Source organism: Astatotilapia calliptera, chromosome 7 (assembly GCF_900246225.1).
Source record: "Astatotilapia calliptera chromosome 7, fAstCal1.2, whole genome shotgun sequence".
Classification (NCBI taxonomy): domain Eukaryota; kingdom Metazoa; phylum Chordata; class Actinopteri; order Cichliformes; family Cichlidae; genus Astatotilapia; species Astatotilapia calliptera.
In genome coordinates this window covers 2,356,974-2,372,386 of record NC_039308.1, presented here as the reverse complement: position 1 = coordinate 2,372,386, position 15,413 = coordinate 2,356,974, and the positions used below count along the sequence as shown (strand labels likewise).

At 42.9% G+C, this 15,413-nt stretch overlaps 1 protein-coding gene across 2 annotated transcripts in view; it reads right to left on the bottom strand.

The window, feature by feature from the left end:
• The window catches only part of LOC113025072 (polypeptide N-acetylgalactosaminyltransferase 18-like), a 177,514-nt gene extending 167,774 nt beyond the window's left edge, over positions 1 to 9,740 (bottom strand). Inside the window, exon 1 of one of the 2 annotated variants that reach the window (XM_026172460.1) lies at positions 9,220 to 9,740. In XM_026172460.1, the coding sequence (XP_026028245.1) occupies positions 9,220 to 9,469 (250 nt within the window). In that variant the 5' untranslated portion in view covers positions 9,470 to 9,740. The remainder of the gene's footprint in view (positions 1 to 9,219) is intronic. The other variant, XM_026172462.1, reaches the window with a different exon arrangement.
• Positions 9,741 to 15,413: the final 5,673 nt, after the last annotated feature.

Sequence of the window (15,413 nt, the reverse complement as noted above, 5' to 3'; positions counted from 1 at the left end):
AGTATAAATGTCTAAATGCATTTTTAGATATAAAAAAATCTAATTACAGTTGCACAGCTGGAATCTGTCAGTTATAAAGTCTTGCTATGCTACTAATCATCGTGCGCTGTGGTTTTACACCTCGAAGGGGAAATTATTTTTAATAGACTAATCTGATGTGAGAAGATATGAGAAAAGACACAGTGATCCAGACATTTTCTATACAACAACAATGCTTTGGCTTCAGGGACCTGCTGAATCCAAGTGCACATCAGGTTCGGGCAGGTTTTTCCTCAAAAATAGAAAATAAATAAATAAAAATAGAGAAAGAGCAAGAGATGATTCTGAGTGGAAAAGTGGAATATTGGCTGAGTTTATATGGAATGACCCTTCATGACACCAAAGAAGAGAAAGCACAGTACAAAAAAAATAAAAATAAAGCGCCTTTTGGTTCCTGAGGCTACTTAGCACATAACACAATTTGGTGGAAGAGGTTATGAAACAGTTTAGTAATTATATTTAATCAGATTGTGTCCAGCAGGAAATATCATTTTTGTGCGCAGGTCAGATCCCGCCTCAGAGATCTGCGCCCAGTCACAGCGTAACTCAATAATGTGCTCGCTGCGGTCGGGCTCAGGGCAGTGCAAGCGCAGGGAGGCAGCGCTACAAACTCTGCTGGCTTTTATTCAAAGAAAGTGGCACTCGTGGAGTTGTATCGCCCTCCTGCATCTGACCAATCAAAGAAGGACTTAAAGGTTAAGTCATTGCAAAACTATCACACCTGGCCTAGCACCTTCCCTTTGAATTTTAGACGTGTGAGAGCGAGGAACCTGCAGCTCTTTAACATTCACAGGAAAGAAAGTAACCTCTCCAGGGAGGCGAAGGAGTTTCTTCCCTTTGCTCTTCCGCTCAGTAGCATCATTCTGTGTTATCCTCGGGCATCTTGGAGCACGACCATGAGGGGAAAAAAAGAGATCCAAAAACGGATTTCTGTCTACACACTTCCCAGCGCACCTCCCAGTGTTGCAGTGTCATGACAGCCAGAACCGACTGAGGACAGGATGGTACGCTGATGCTCTTCTTCATGCAACAATGCACAAGCGCTGACACCTGCATCAGATCTCACACCAATGCCACGCACCTCTGATGACACGAAGATGCCCGACTTGCACTGAGACATGCGCGCACACACACGCACACACACACACACACACACACACAGAGTCTCAGAAGTCCACCCTCCTCCTCTTCTGAACACTGTCAACATGGATCAGCTTGCATTGACTCATAAAGAAACTCCTAAAAATAAGTCTGTTGGCAGGGTGGAAACAGACAATGCAGAGCACGAATCAAAACGTCACGTGTGAGCAGACATAAACCCAAAAAAAGTAGTAACAGTGGCCAAGAACACATATTACGTCTCCATAATTACACTCATGCATAGCTCACTTAACACCAGCTCCACGGTGCAGAAATGGATGGTTGTAAACAAATGTGTTAAGCCACACACTGCTTGCTGACCTGAATCTCTTCATTGCTTAACCTGTGCCTCTGCAAAGCCTGCCACGCAACATGGCAACAGCCAGAGGGATCACCTGATATGCTCCGGCAGAGTCGGGATATCTCATTTCTGCTTAGCTCACTAAAACGGAAATCCAGCCTAAAACTGAGATGTGGTTTTCTTTTTGGAGGCCAGCAGGGTTCAGCATTACGTGGTCCAGAAAGACATCTGTGAGTATATAAATCAACAACATAATGTTAAAGATCTTGGGATTATCTAACCTACGCTTTTACTTCATATAAACTGTTAAATACTATACATCATCTCACCTTTCAGCCAACTAAATCATCAACTGTTACCAAATTTAATCAGCTGCATAAAGATAGATGAAACAATATCGGGCAAATAAAAGAAAATAAAGAAAAAGAAATCAGCTTTGGAGTTTCTAGAACTAGTCAATAATAAAAGCAGAGCTCTTACAGAAGATGAAATTATAAAGTGTCTTTTTATGATCTTAATGAAACCATAGTTGGATGAAGTTTTGACTAAAAAGAAATTTATCCCAGACCAGAGAAGAAGAAAAAAACAATGTTGAATGTGAAAATTGGAGGAAGGTCAAATGTGTCAAAAATGAAAAGATGTTCAAGAAGGAAAGAAAAAAAACTGTCAGAGAAAATCTTTGTGACCTTTTCCAGGAGACTGACAGCAGAGTGTGAGACTGATGTGCTACATAAATGTGATCCTGCGTGAAACAAAGATAAACGTCTTCCTGACTCTCCTAAATAATTCTAGTCTGACCAACTGGCTGCTTCTGTGAATGAACACCCTTTTCTTCTATCCTAGTATCACTAAATACGCTTCTTGCTACCATATTGGTGGCTAAATTGGAGATATCTGTTGGCTACCAGCACATGCCTAGCATGTATTGTAGCCAACAGATGTTAGGCCCTGAGCTGGAGTCAAACTTGCCAACAATGGCCAAGCGTGTGAGGTTAGCTAAAAGCTGAGAGGACTACTGGCAACTTCCAGTGGAGTGATAAGATTTTCCAACCGGCAAATTCAACACCGCTGGAAGATAAATTCAATTTCCGTTAAAAATGCTCCGAGAGGTCCCAAGACCACAAACCCAGCTGAGTCACCTACGTCAGTCACTTGAATTTGTGGAGTTGAGGCCTAGCAGACAGCTGGGAGTCACAGCTCGCCACGACTTCAGTATCCACCTGTGGATTTTTATTTGCATTTTAATTCAGTTCAGTTCCATTTATATAATCTTACTTCCCAACTAAGGTCAAAACACTCAATATCATAAGGTAAAGATCTACAATACTGGAGAGAAAAGCCCAACAAACTGAAGATCCCTATGAGGAAACAGTCTGTGACAGTGGGGAGGAAAAACTCCCTTTTAACAGGAAGAAAGCTCCAGCAGAACCAGGCTCAGGGAGGGGAAGCTATCGATATTTGTTTATGAATGATTATATTGACTGGACAGATGACAACCATTCAATGGGCTGATAACTTTCCAATGACTCTGAGACGCAGTGCGTCCTGGATTCAAACAGGTTTTATCTGAGGTGTTGTTTTTGGTTCATGTGACTCAGGATTGTGCATTTGATAAAACTTTAGTTGAGCTTCTTTAACATACTTGTCCTTAACTCATCTACATCACAAACCTCTGGAATTGACCACATTAAATCAGGCCACTGCATACTCAGACTCAAAGGAAGACTTTGATTTGATTGGTTTTTTAGGTTAAACATGAGCACGCCATGAGAATGTTAAATGCTATTAAAAGACAGTGCCTCTGAGCTCTTTGATGAGTTAGCCTGATCTTCCAGTACTGATTCATGAGATTAGACAGTGCTGAAAACACTGGGGTCCATTAGTCAATGATTTAAGGTCTTAGTTCAGAACAAGTCTGAGATCCTGAAACGGCACGATGTGCAGTTGCTGCTTTGAGTCTTCACACCACCATTAAAATGTCAGAAGTACAGGAACCTTAGTGCTTTTGAGTATTAGTAATATGCTCATATATCAATCATTCAAACTTTACAAACCCTCTGAGTCAGCTTTCAATTCAATGCCAATGAAAGTCAAGCCTGTGAAGTATATTTTCTGCTGCATACTGAGCACCGTATTATCCTCAAACCTGCATGCCAGCGCTGCAGTCCGGTCATTTTGTATCAGTGACAATGCATAAACACGTAAACACATCAGCCTCTGGCTGATAATGTAATCTGGCACCGGCCCCGAGGGCTGAGCAGAGTGGAGGAGAGCAGAGTGCCAAGCACTCCAGAGGCTAAGTTTGCTCACCCGCTGTAACCCTAAAGCCTGTGCAGATTCTATTACCGCTTCTGAACAGTTCAGTAAACCATCAGCCTGCCATTCTCCGCATTACTGATGAGTGTGCTTTAATAATACCCACATCTCTGCACAAAGACTCTGAGCCGCATTAGAAAACACAGATGCTGCTTTAAATCAGAATATGTAGGCGTGTGTAAAAGTGTGCATCTCCTCAGATTTGCTTTTAATTCTTTGCCACAGTAAACAACGTGACGTCTTCACTCGTCTTTGCCCACTTGTGAGAAACTGGTTCTGAATCAGAGGGCCAGTACCCTTAAATATCCCCGTCCAGAGTGGAAACAGACTGCCCCCTGTTGTAGGCACACATCTGACCCAACAGCCAGCTTTCTTTCAATTCCTGAGATTTTAATCCATCCATATATAAAAAAAAAAGCAGGTCATGCTTGAGAGAATGAACTGCTTTTCTCAGCTGCTCTTTGGTAAAAATCTGCATTATTTCCCATCTAAAATGTGCAGAAATGTAAGTTAGTTTGAAGCAGAGGTATAAAAAGAAAGGCCTGCTCTCCTGGTCACTGGTGAATGAAATGTCCATTTTTATATATAATAAAAAGGCTCTGAATAAAAATACTGCTCGAATAAAATGTAGTTCTTTTCTCAGAAACTTCATGATTTACATTCTCATGATTTTAAATGCAAGACAAAAAACCTTTTTTCTTTAGTTTTCTTAAAACTGATGCAAAATCGTATCTTTTCCCTGCACAAACGAACCACAGTTATACATCTCTGCATGAGAAATGATGTTTTTCCTCTCAACAGCATTAATTCAGCATTTCTGATTAGGAGCGTGCTCTCGACGAGCTCATCCGAAACACAAAATTAATCCTGGATCAACAGTCTTTCTCAGAGATGTTTGATAAATTAGGTCCCTTATCTTTCCAAGGAATGGCGTTCTCTCGCCGACTATTGGCATTAGAGCAGAGCTCCGGTGTTAATCAACTCAGCAGTGCATATTTCTCCTAAATCCCGCGCTCAGTTACTGGATCATGTACTGTCCCATTTAGCAAAGGATACGGAAAGAGTTTGCCCCACTTTTTAATTTTTGTTGACTCATTGATGCACATCTCCGAGGAGCATAATTAAAATGTGAAGTATCCAGGGGGAGTAGCAGCCCTCTGTGTCTGTATCACGGAATCATTTTATCAATGAATAAAATCCTGGGTAGATGTTGTTGGATGGCTTTTGCCCGCTGGTAGGGTCTCCCACAGCAAATTGGTCCTGGGTGAGGGACCACACAAAGAGCGATTCAAAAAAATCTCTATGAGTGTGAAATCTAGGGAACAGTTCACCCTGCCTGTGACAGGGTTACCAGCGCCCCGCCCCGGGGCCAGAGCTGGAGAGGGTGCCCGAGGACGAGCGCCTGGGGGCCCAGCCCAGCCAGGGGACATGGGCCCACCCTGCGGAGGGGGTCGGGTGCAGTGTGTGCTGGGCCAGGTGTCAAGACCCTGGCGGACCGATCCCCAGCTACCGAGACTAGTGACTGGGACATGGAACGTAACCTCTCTGGTGGGGAAGGAGCCTGAGCTACTGCATGACATTAACAGGTACCAGCTAGATATAGTCTAGCTCACCTAGACACACAGCCTGGGCTCTGGAACCAGTCTCCTGGAGAGGGGACGGACTCGGTCCTAGTCTGGAGTTGCTCTTGGTGAGAGGCAGCGGGTCGGGCAGGTATCCCCTCAGCTTGCTGCCTCCTGATTGAGCTGTTCCAGGCATGTCCGGCGAGAAAGAGGTCTGGGTTTCTCTTAGGCTGTTGCCCCCACGACCCTGCCCCAGATAAGTGGAAGAAAATGGACGGATGGATAAAATCCTCACTCGCTGCTAGTAAACATAGAAAACTCAGTTCTTTGGGGTGAACCTATTCTCTTTTCTTTATTTTCTGTCATATATGAACCGTTCCAGCGGTGCATCCTCATATTAAACATGTCTTTAATTTGAAATAATGATGTCAGTGCATGTCGAGGTAATCCATGTGAGCCAGAAGCTTCAGGCTTCAGATTGATACCGTTTTTCTTCTTCTCTTGGGTCTGTATTAAAGCTGCACAATTAATCAAATTTTAATCTTGATCTCGATTTTGGCTTCCCACAGTGAAACGACTGCGATCGAGCGATACTGAAAATCCATGCACTGCCAAAAGAATGCAAAGCAAAAACGAATGAAGCGCTCCCTTAATCAGCACCTGACCACGCGGCTGCACGTGCCAGTCCCGGCTGCTTCCTGCGCTGCGCGGATTGCAGTGTCTTGGATGAGGCTGGATGAGTAACACCAGGTTAAAGACAGATTTATAACAAAATCCAAACGTCTGGCACAGCTTTAGTCTGCAAACGCACCCCTCAAAGCGGATCAGCTTTAGGGCAAGTGATGTTAACCAAGAACATATGCAGAGAGTGCTTTAGACTTGTGTCTGTAGCATAAAGCAACACCGCTAACTCATTCAAATGCCTGAAAACACACAGCAAACTGCAGCGTAATTAATGCACGAAGGCCAAGAGAAAACAATGCAACGGCCGCTGACGCCCATAGAGCACACCTGTCTGCATAACCATCCGGCTCGCAAAGACCCGCTGAAATTACCAACCCGACTACACCCATGTTGGCGACAGATGTGTCCGGTAAACACGATGACTAATGTTGCTTCAGGAAAACGGTCAGAATATTGGTCAAAGGTATCCCCACGTGCAACATTGTGCTGTATGCAAAGTTTCCTTTCTGTCAGTTTCATTCACACCTATCATGCAGGTGCAATGAATGAAGTGAAAGACTTTATACTTTTAGGAGATGCATCTAAGTCAGGAATCAACACACTGATACAACTTTGTGTTAAGCTTTTGTTTTTCTTCTAAGAGTCGAATCGAGGTGAATGAGGAGGGTCAACTTTATTTACAGATGTGCAGATATGAAAGCAGTGTTCTGCTTATGATGTCAAAGACAGGAGAAATCCTTTTTTGGTCATCAGTGAGCACACACACCTGCTGTTTGAAACGTCTGTTTATGACGGCTTCAGCTCTCAGGCAGGAACGAGCTGAGGGCCTGCATGAAATAAGGATTATTTTCAACTGTGAACAAAGAAATAAAATCCCTATAATAAAAATATAGAGCTGGAAATGAACGGTCTCCTTTAATGAAGACGTCCACAGATTCAGACAGCTGTAGAAACATTTATCCAGCTCTGACACCGATGACGCTTTTAGACAACTGAACTAATCTGTTCCTGAATATAGGTTGGACTTTAAAAGTTGTCCAGAGAGGGCTTTAAATGGGGTGATGAAGCAAACACAAATAGTACATTAAAGTGGGACATTAACTATCAATGGATTTGAGGCTCTACTCAGCTCAGACGCCACTAAATGCATATATTAGCAGCATGAATGGACTCAAGTACAAATAACAAGCACTATGCTCCTTAACAAAATCACATCTTTGGAAATACATGTGATCCCCCAGAGCAAATCACTGGACCGAACTTTTTCAGAGCTGAAAGGGTTTTCTTGTTGTTGGTCAGTATGGGGTTAGGGTGCACATCTACTGGTTTATGTGGAATTTTCACCCTGCTGGTATACCCAAAGGAAACCCTCACTGCACAGTACCTGCAAGGGCAAATAATTGGCAAGCTAACACCTTCTAGTTTCTGAAACTATGCTTGTTCACTGGTTATCAGGTGGAGAGGTCACATTAAATGAAAGGCTTTCGCACACATTTCATTCAGTTGGCTCTGCGTCCTCACAGGAAGAAGGTTGTGGGTCGACTCTTTCTCTGGACACCCTGGATTCCAGCTAACAGGGAAAAGTACTGCATAGAAAATAAATTAAGGGTGTAACTCTGTAACCAACTTTGCACCATTTAAAAGCATTGTACCATTATTTTATGGTACGCTCTCTCTAGGATACAAGTGTCCCACATCAGGAATGCTTTGGTAACACACAACTATACAGACTTATGGCTTCAGCATTCCTCACCCCGACCACCATCTGTTGGGAGAAGTCGGCTAATGCTAACACGGAGCCAGATCTAAATATCCTTTCAGAGAGATGACTGGTTGCCTTCACCAGAGCTGGATCTGAACAGTGAGAACATTTGTTGGATGTTAAGGTGTTTCATGAAGTCCAGAACTGACAGAAACTGGCAGACGAAGAACTTGCAACATTACAGATAATACAGAAACCATTTAGCACAGATATGAATACGAGCAGGAGTGCATTGACGTTTTAGCTTTCCCTGTTTGTGTCACTCAGGCACAAAAATCTTTGAAACCCACAGCCTCAGTGGGCTCTGCATCAGCGACAAGCAGCTGTACCCTAAAAAAGGCACATCGAGGCACTTTAGCTGCGAGCTCACACCTTATGAGAATCTGTGGAATCATGTGATACTTTTACTGTTCTGTAATCACTCTGACTTGGACCACCGGTGGACTGATACACAGCTCCCTCTGCAGCCACACAGTGCTTCGATGTTTTGTTAAACATGTGTAGAAGTCTGCTATTCCAAGACCTGCAGGCAGCTGTGAGAGAAGGATAAATTCATGGATTTGCCTCCTTTAAGCAGCAGGGGAACGTCTCCACTTTATTTCTCACATGTGAATTTTCCAGGTTTTCTTGCTCTACTATAATATTAAAGCACTGTGGTGGCGAAGGTGGGGCTTATTGGCTAACTTTAACTGATAAACAACATGTCACACAAGGCTCCGCAATTATTTCACAGCCAATGAGAAACAGGGTGACCTGTCACAGATGTACAGGACGGCAAAGCAAGAGTCATCCACAGAGCCAGGAGCACATGGCTGCTGAAACATGATCTGCAGTAATGTAAGATGGAAAAAGGGCCGTGTGGGTCCTGCCTGCGTAATTAAATTGCTCCACAGCTCTTTTTCTGCATTTAAAGTATGCAAAACAGTCTCCATACTTTACATATTTGTCTGCTTTCTACTGCTTACGTGACAGTTTCTTGTTTTTCTTTGTTAATAAAATAATCAATGCTAATTTATTAATGAGATCTGGGTAGCAGGTCTGATACATTGTATATTCCAGTGGAAAATTTCCACAGCATTTAAAAGGCTCTGTTTGCATGTTGCAAATAATCACATGGACTGCAGCAGTCTCCGTGAGGCTCGGTGCACAGGTGGAGCTGTGACTTTAATCTGAAACACGCGCTGGACAAATGGGGCTCAAATATTTCCATCAGCTGCTAATCTGTTGATTAACCCTTTAACTAGTCGCTCAGCCCCGGTTACATCAACAGAAAAGCAACAGCAGAAATGTTCGTGTAACTGATTATTGTGCGGGGATCGCAGCTTTATCACTCCGCACTGCTCCTACAATGACGCCGAGCCCGGCGTTTCCCCGGAGGCTCCAAACTTTCCCGTAACCACGGCGGCTGCTCTGACCTTTAATGTGCTCGTTGACGACGCTCTCCAGCCGGTCCAGCCTCTCGATAATCCTCAGGGTTTCACCTTTGCTGTCCTCCTCCAACTTTCTCTCCGCCTCGCCGCCGCCACCGCTCTCCGCAACTTTAGGACCGCTGTTGGCCACGTAGTTGGTGATCCAACCGACGTACAGCAGGCACACGATGTTGGTCATACCGCTCAGGATTACGCATGTCGACACCAAAGTTTTAGTTCTCCTTGTGCACAGCATCGCGACGTCCCTCCATGGGCAGGCAGGTGGATGCCAGGAGAGGACGCGCTCGAGAAATGTTTCCAAACGGAACTAGAGCGAGTCAGTTCGCCTGTGCGCGCTCACGGGCCCGGATCAGCATCTCCACATCCTCCGGAGGCTTTCAGCGCTTTCCACTGCCGCACGAGCGATACTTCAGGTTTTAATCCCAGAGATGAAAACACGGTGTCCCGCTAAGCTACCGGCGAGTTCAGCCGCAAAGCCGTGAGACGCAGCAACCCACCCCCCACAACCCATCCCACCGCGTCGTAGCCCTTGCACAGCCCAATAGGAGGGTAGGAGGAGGGGTTTGCTGGAGTCTACCCGCCCCCACACACAGCTGGAGCGCACAGAGGAGGGCGGAGGGGAGGAATGTGAGGAAGCTCAAGTGCAACGGCCCAAACAGTGACGATCGGCGCGGCGCGGTAACGGAAACCAAACCGGTTCGAGTAAGTAAGGAGCGGCATACCGCGTGTGTGCGCGAGCGCCGAGTCTACAGGTGAGTCTACAGGTGAGCCTGTGGGTTCAAGTGTGAGCAGTTTGGTGACAGATTGTGCTGGGACTGCAGGAAGTGAGCTTCACTCCTGTTTTATTAAAAATCATGACTGAGAAAATGATTTTTTATCATCCAAGTCACAGTAGGAGGTCATCTTTCGCACTACACGTCACATTTATATTAATGTAAGATCATCTGCATTAGACATATATGTATAGATGAACACACACGCGCACACACATATATGTGAGAAACTTTGAAATGCAAGTATAAAAATATGAAACTTATCGTGCACAAGCTTAAAGGTGAAACATCCCAGAAGTGTTCAGTTCAGATCATATTTGAAGCTTCAGTAACCGCTGTGCGTTTGTGCACACGTGTGTTTTCCATTAAAGCCAGCTGTTTTATCAGAGGCTGTTCCTGAATATTAGCAACTATTCACACGCTTCACTGTAGTTTTCATTTAGTTTGAGTTATATTTAGCTCCGAGGACGCATCATCAAAACACAACTCGTCAGCTATTGGGCCATCACATGTTTGATTTTTTTTTTTTTTAGAATACTCGTGATGAACATCATCAGATTCAATTCATATTTAGCCAATTTTATGATTGCAGAGGTTCTGATTGGGCACTGGCACCGGGTTTCCTCGGTGAGCGTGAATAACTGTTGATTTAGCAATTTCCACTCTTGCTGTGAATGTCCATGTGAAAGACACAATATAACTATAAATATAAATACATAACTATTTCAAATAGATAGGACTTTGTGTAAAATATAAGTAAAACACAGTGTAATATTTAAAAGGTGTTTAAAGCCTGTATTGATTAAAAAAAAAAAATATAGTCATGTTGAATTTCATGCCATCGACATGATAAAAGTCGGTACAATGAGGAAACGTTAATCACTGTGTTGCATCACTCTTTCTTTTAACAACACTGTGTGCATCTTTGGAACTGAGGGGAACAAATCCTCTGGGTTTAAAAGTCGAATGTTTTCACATTCACACTTTATCATTTCTGGGCCTCTTTTGTTCGTCTTTAATAACGTCCCAGAGGTTTAGTATCGCAATAACGGTTTAGGAATTACAGCCATTTTTATACACAGCCCCCCTTTTCAAAGGCTCAAAAATAAATGAACAATTGGCAGACAAGCAGGAGTATCCTGCTCCCTGTTAGGGGTAAACGGTCTAGATTCCAACTGTTGAACTCCCATTTGATCCAAACTATAGTGTAAAAGCATTCCAACAGTTTCTCAAGGCTAAGAATACGATATTGTTCCACATGCATATGTAATATGTACGTCCCAGCCCTCGATCAGGTAATTCTCACATTTCTCACTGACATACTGTAACTCATCATGCAGATTGTGGAATGATATCCATTATTACTTATAAAAACTCACCTGGTGGGCCTTGATGTGGGTGGCATGTGAGTCTTAGGGTTCACTCTGTAAACAGTGAACAGGTATTCTGTCTGCAGTTGCAAATAAACATCGTGACGCCATTTTTACAAACTCGACTGCTGCAGGTTTCACTGTTTTCCACATTACTCACAGCGAACATCTTCAGATTAAGCTTTATTAACTTTATTAACATGAAAAAATTAAAACTATGACTTGAGGGCTAACTGTCCGAAAAAGTGAAACATAACTTTCAGAGTCTCTCCACCAAAGGAATTCTTATACAGCCCTTACTGAGGTCTACATATGTGCATATTATACAGTCAATAAGAATGTACCGTCATGGCTTTGCTGCCAGTGAGTGGTTTACTCAAAGGCCTCTGGTGGGCATCACTTTATATGAGCACACACACTCACACACACATGTACGCACACACACACACACATGCACGCAGACACACACACACATGATCGCCGACCACCTAGGGTTGCTGTACCTGACTGCTAAAAGAACTTCAGAGCTTCACACCACCAGCAGATGGATCTCACAGTGAGGGCCTCTAGGCTCCAGCTTTTATCTTTGTCTTTCATCCACTGCTCCACCAATCGCACACACACTCTTGCAGACACACACGTACACACACGTGGCACTGAATCGAAAACTCGCCATTCACCCAAGAGCACTCTGGCAGATTCAGCTGACTTGCCGAGGGTATAAATAATGCATTAGATCTGAAATATTAAGGCTCTCTGGTCTATGCCGCTTTCAATCTCGTCTGACTGACTGTCTGTCAGTCTGTCTGGGTCTCTCGTTCTTTCTCTTCCCTCATTTTGGCCAAAAAGGAGGCAAAATGTCATTGATTTTACTGTGCTTGGAGCAAGAAAAACACTAAAAACCCAGTAAAAGGGTTCAATCTTTGTCTTCCTGTAATGCAAGCAGACAATTGTTGAAGTGAACCTGATGAGTATCCTCAAAGCAATCAGGCATCAAAGACATCTCAGTTTCATCAAAATACGCTCCAAAACTGTAGCATCACTCGTCTCTTATGAGTTACTGTGCTCAGGACACGCAGACTGAACATTACCATCATGTCTGTCACTTTATAACTGGCGTGGATGGTGACAGGTCCCCAGGCATCTTTACTGCTGTAGGGTCACACAGGGTGGGGGGGGGCTGTTTTCACCAGTGTACCCTCAGGCCTTTTCCACTCGTATTAAAATTATTTGATAAAATCGGATTTCTGAGCAGTGATTGCCTTGGGGAAGACCTTAGGCCTGAGATGCAATTATTACATCAGTACACAGATATAAGTTCTGTCCAGCAAAGATGTTTTCAAGTCTACAGTGTTTTAAATGTTTAAAGGATACAGCTAACCACTTTAAGTCTCATGCAACTGTTGCCATTGCAGCTTGCAGAGGTAGTTTAAAGTGGCTCGCAAGATTACGAGGTCAGGGATCCTGCATGCTCAACTGCCTCAACATTAAAACCACCCAACTAAGAGCATGGAAGTGAGACCTTTACCTGTAGGCATTGTAATTCGAAAAGGTTATTTCTGCACGATCTGGATGTGAAGAGCCGAGCTCTTTATAGTCTTCTTCAGGCTTGTGGTATGATGGCACAAACTGAGCTTGAGCCCAGAGGGAATGATCCATTGTTTTCTTGTAGAGAAGCATCACCTCAGACTCATAGAGGTGGACTCTAATGTCAGCCTTTTCAAGCCAAGTCTGGAAACTTTTCTCTTTTCTTTGAGGCGGTGACCTATGATACCAACCAATAAGCTGCTTATAATGCAGTCTTTAGATATCTTCCCAGGTGATTCAGTCGCCACTCCTTTGCTGATCTACATGGTGGCAGAGGGTGAAAGAAGAAATTCACACCTTGGTGCATGTGACCCTAATGACTCACCTCTCAGAGAAATTTGTTTAATGTGGATTCTGGTTAAATGGCATTGTGTTTTAAAGCTGTGACTGAATAACTTGAAAGTGCATCATGGTGACACACAGCGGTTCCCAAAATATCCTTGCCATTTTGGAATGAGTCTGGCATGATTTGAAATTCCGGTTTAATATCAGAGGACATCGTCTCTTCAAGTTGTTTCAGCAATATAGAACTGATTATGTGGGAGCATGCCTGACTGCAACAAGGGCTTAATTAAATCAGCTCACGGGTGGATCAATTGAAAAGTCCTCTGTGTTGACAAGTGTTTGCTCTGACAGAGAGGACGAGGAGCCGGGCCCCCTGTGCTGCAAGCTAATGTCACAATCAGCTGAGATGACTGACCAAAGAGAATTGAACAGCAATGCACAACGTTTTCGTTTTGTTATCTACGTTCGGTGTTTTGCTGTTCGTGTTTCACAGCAGTCTTACAAACCAAATGTAGCTCGGAACAATTTATTATAGAACCTACTCAACAAATTTGTAAAAATATCTGGTATGTATCAAAAAACTCTAACCTTCAGCTTATTCAATATAAAATACTTCACCGGGTCCACTGCACTGCTCGAAAAATGCCAAAAATGGGTCTGCTTCCATGTGAAATATGCACACATACATATCTCCATGCTCTGTGGCTCTGCACACTTGTTCAGCAGTTCTCGCTACAAGTAACTAGATCACTTTTCACCATGATTGGCTGTCTCATCCCATTACCAGCATGTCTCTGTCTGCTGGGGGACACCACAACAATTACTGATGATGTCCACAATCCCAAACTATTACTCATAGCGTTAACTATTGGCAAAGAGACAATCCTAGTGAACTGGAAAACAAGGACCACCATCAGTTTGACTCAGAGTACGGTTCACATTCTGTAGGATCTTCATTTATATTAGTTTATTTATTAGGATTATGGTCTTTGTCCTGTTCATTCTCTTTCTTCTCTTATTCCTTTCTCTCTTTTTTTCTCCTTTTACCTTCTCCCTCCTCATCTGTTTGTATTATTGTGCATAATACAGCAGATCCACCCTGGTAGAAATGACTTTCGCTCCCCGTTTCCTCTGTTTCCCAGTGTATGTCCTGTCCTCTCGCCTCTCCCAGATACTTTATTGACTTGTTTAGCTAATGACTCTGTAAATGAAATGAGTCAGGCCCTGTGTTATTACTGTTATTGTTACTATTATTGTTTTGTTGCTGTTATTATTATTGACAGACAGAGCACAAGGGAAAAAAAAAAAAAAAAAAAAAAAAAAAAAAAAAAAAAAATATATATATATATATATATATATATATATATATATATATATATAATTATTTTTTTTTCTATTTTTCACATTCACGTGTCCCTCAAAGTTTTTGAAATGCAGATAAAAAATAAATGAATAAAAAAAAGCAAAAATCGATGTTTGTGAATAAGAATCATTAAATTAGGCCACACCCCATTTTTTTCAAAATAAGAGAAAACATTTACCTTACTTTCTGTTATTCTGGTGAATAAAGAATATTTTGTAATCAATCACCAAAAGCATGTTGGTGGGTGTTAGAATACCTGACCGGTGCTCTGAAGTAAACTCTGTGTGTGGGAGCAGAGTGAAAAGTGTTTCGTCTGACTGATTTGCATTTGACATTTTGCGTTCTCACATCCATCAGCTCAGGGCTGCAGTGCATGTGCGACACTGGCTAATAACTGAATAACTGAGCTTTTTCATATCCTTTGTGTTAAAGAACATCAGCACATACATGTCACTGGCAGCAACATTGTTACGTCTTTGTTTCTGAAATATGAACTAACTGCTCTTTAACTGCTTTTGTTGGATAAATAAAACATTTTTAAAACACTTTACAAACTGAAAAAAAAAAATTTTTGCTGCTTTTTTCTTTTTAACCTGTAATGCACGAGGAAGAAAACCTGATTTCAATTAACTGAATAAAAATGGAGTCATCTGTTTGTTAAAGAGCTGCACATGTATCTGAAGCACCTGGCATATCTGTCCTGTTGTACTTAGACTTGTGCAGAGCACGCTATGTGAAAACGGATGTTTCAGAGAGTCCTGGCAGGTTTGTGTTTCAGTGAAGTGCTACAAGATAAAAGCT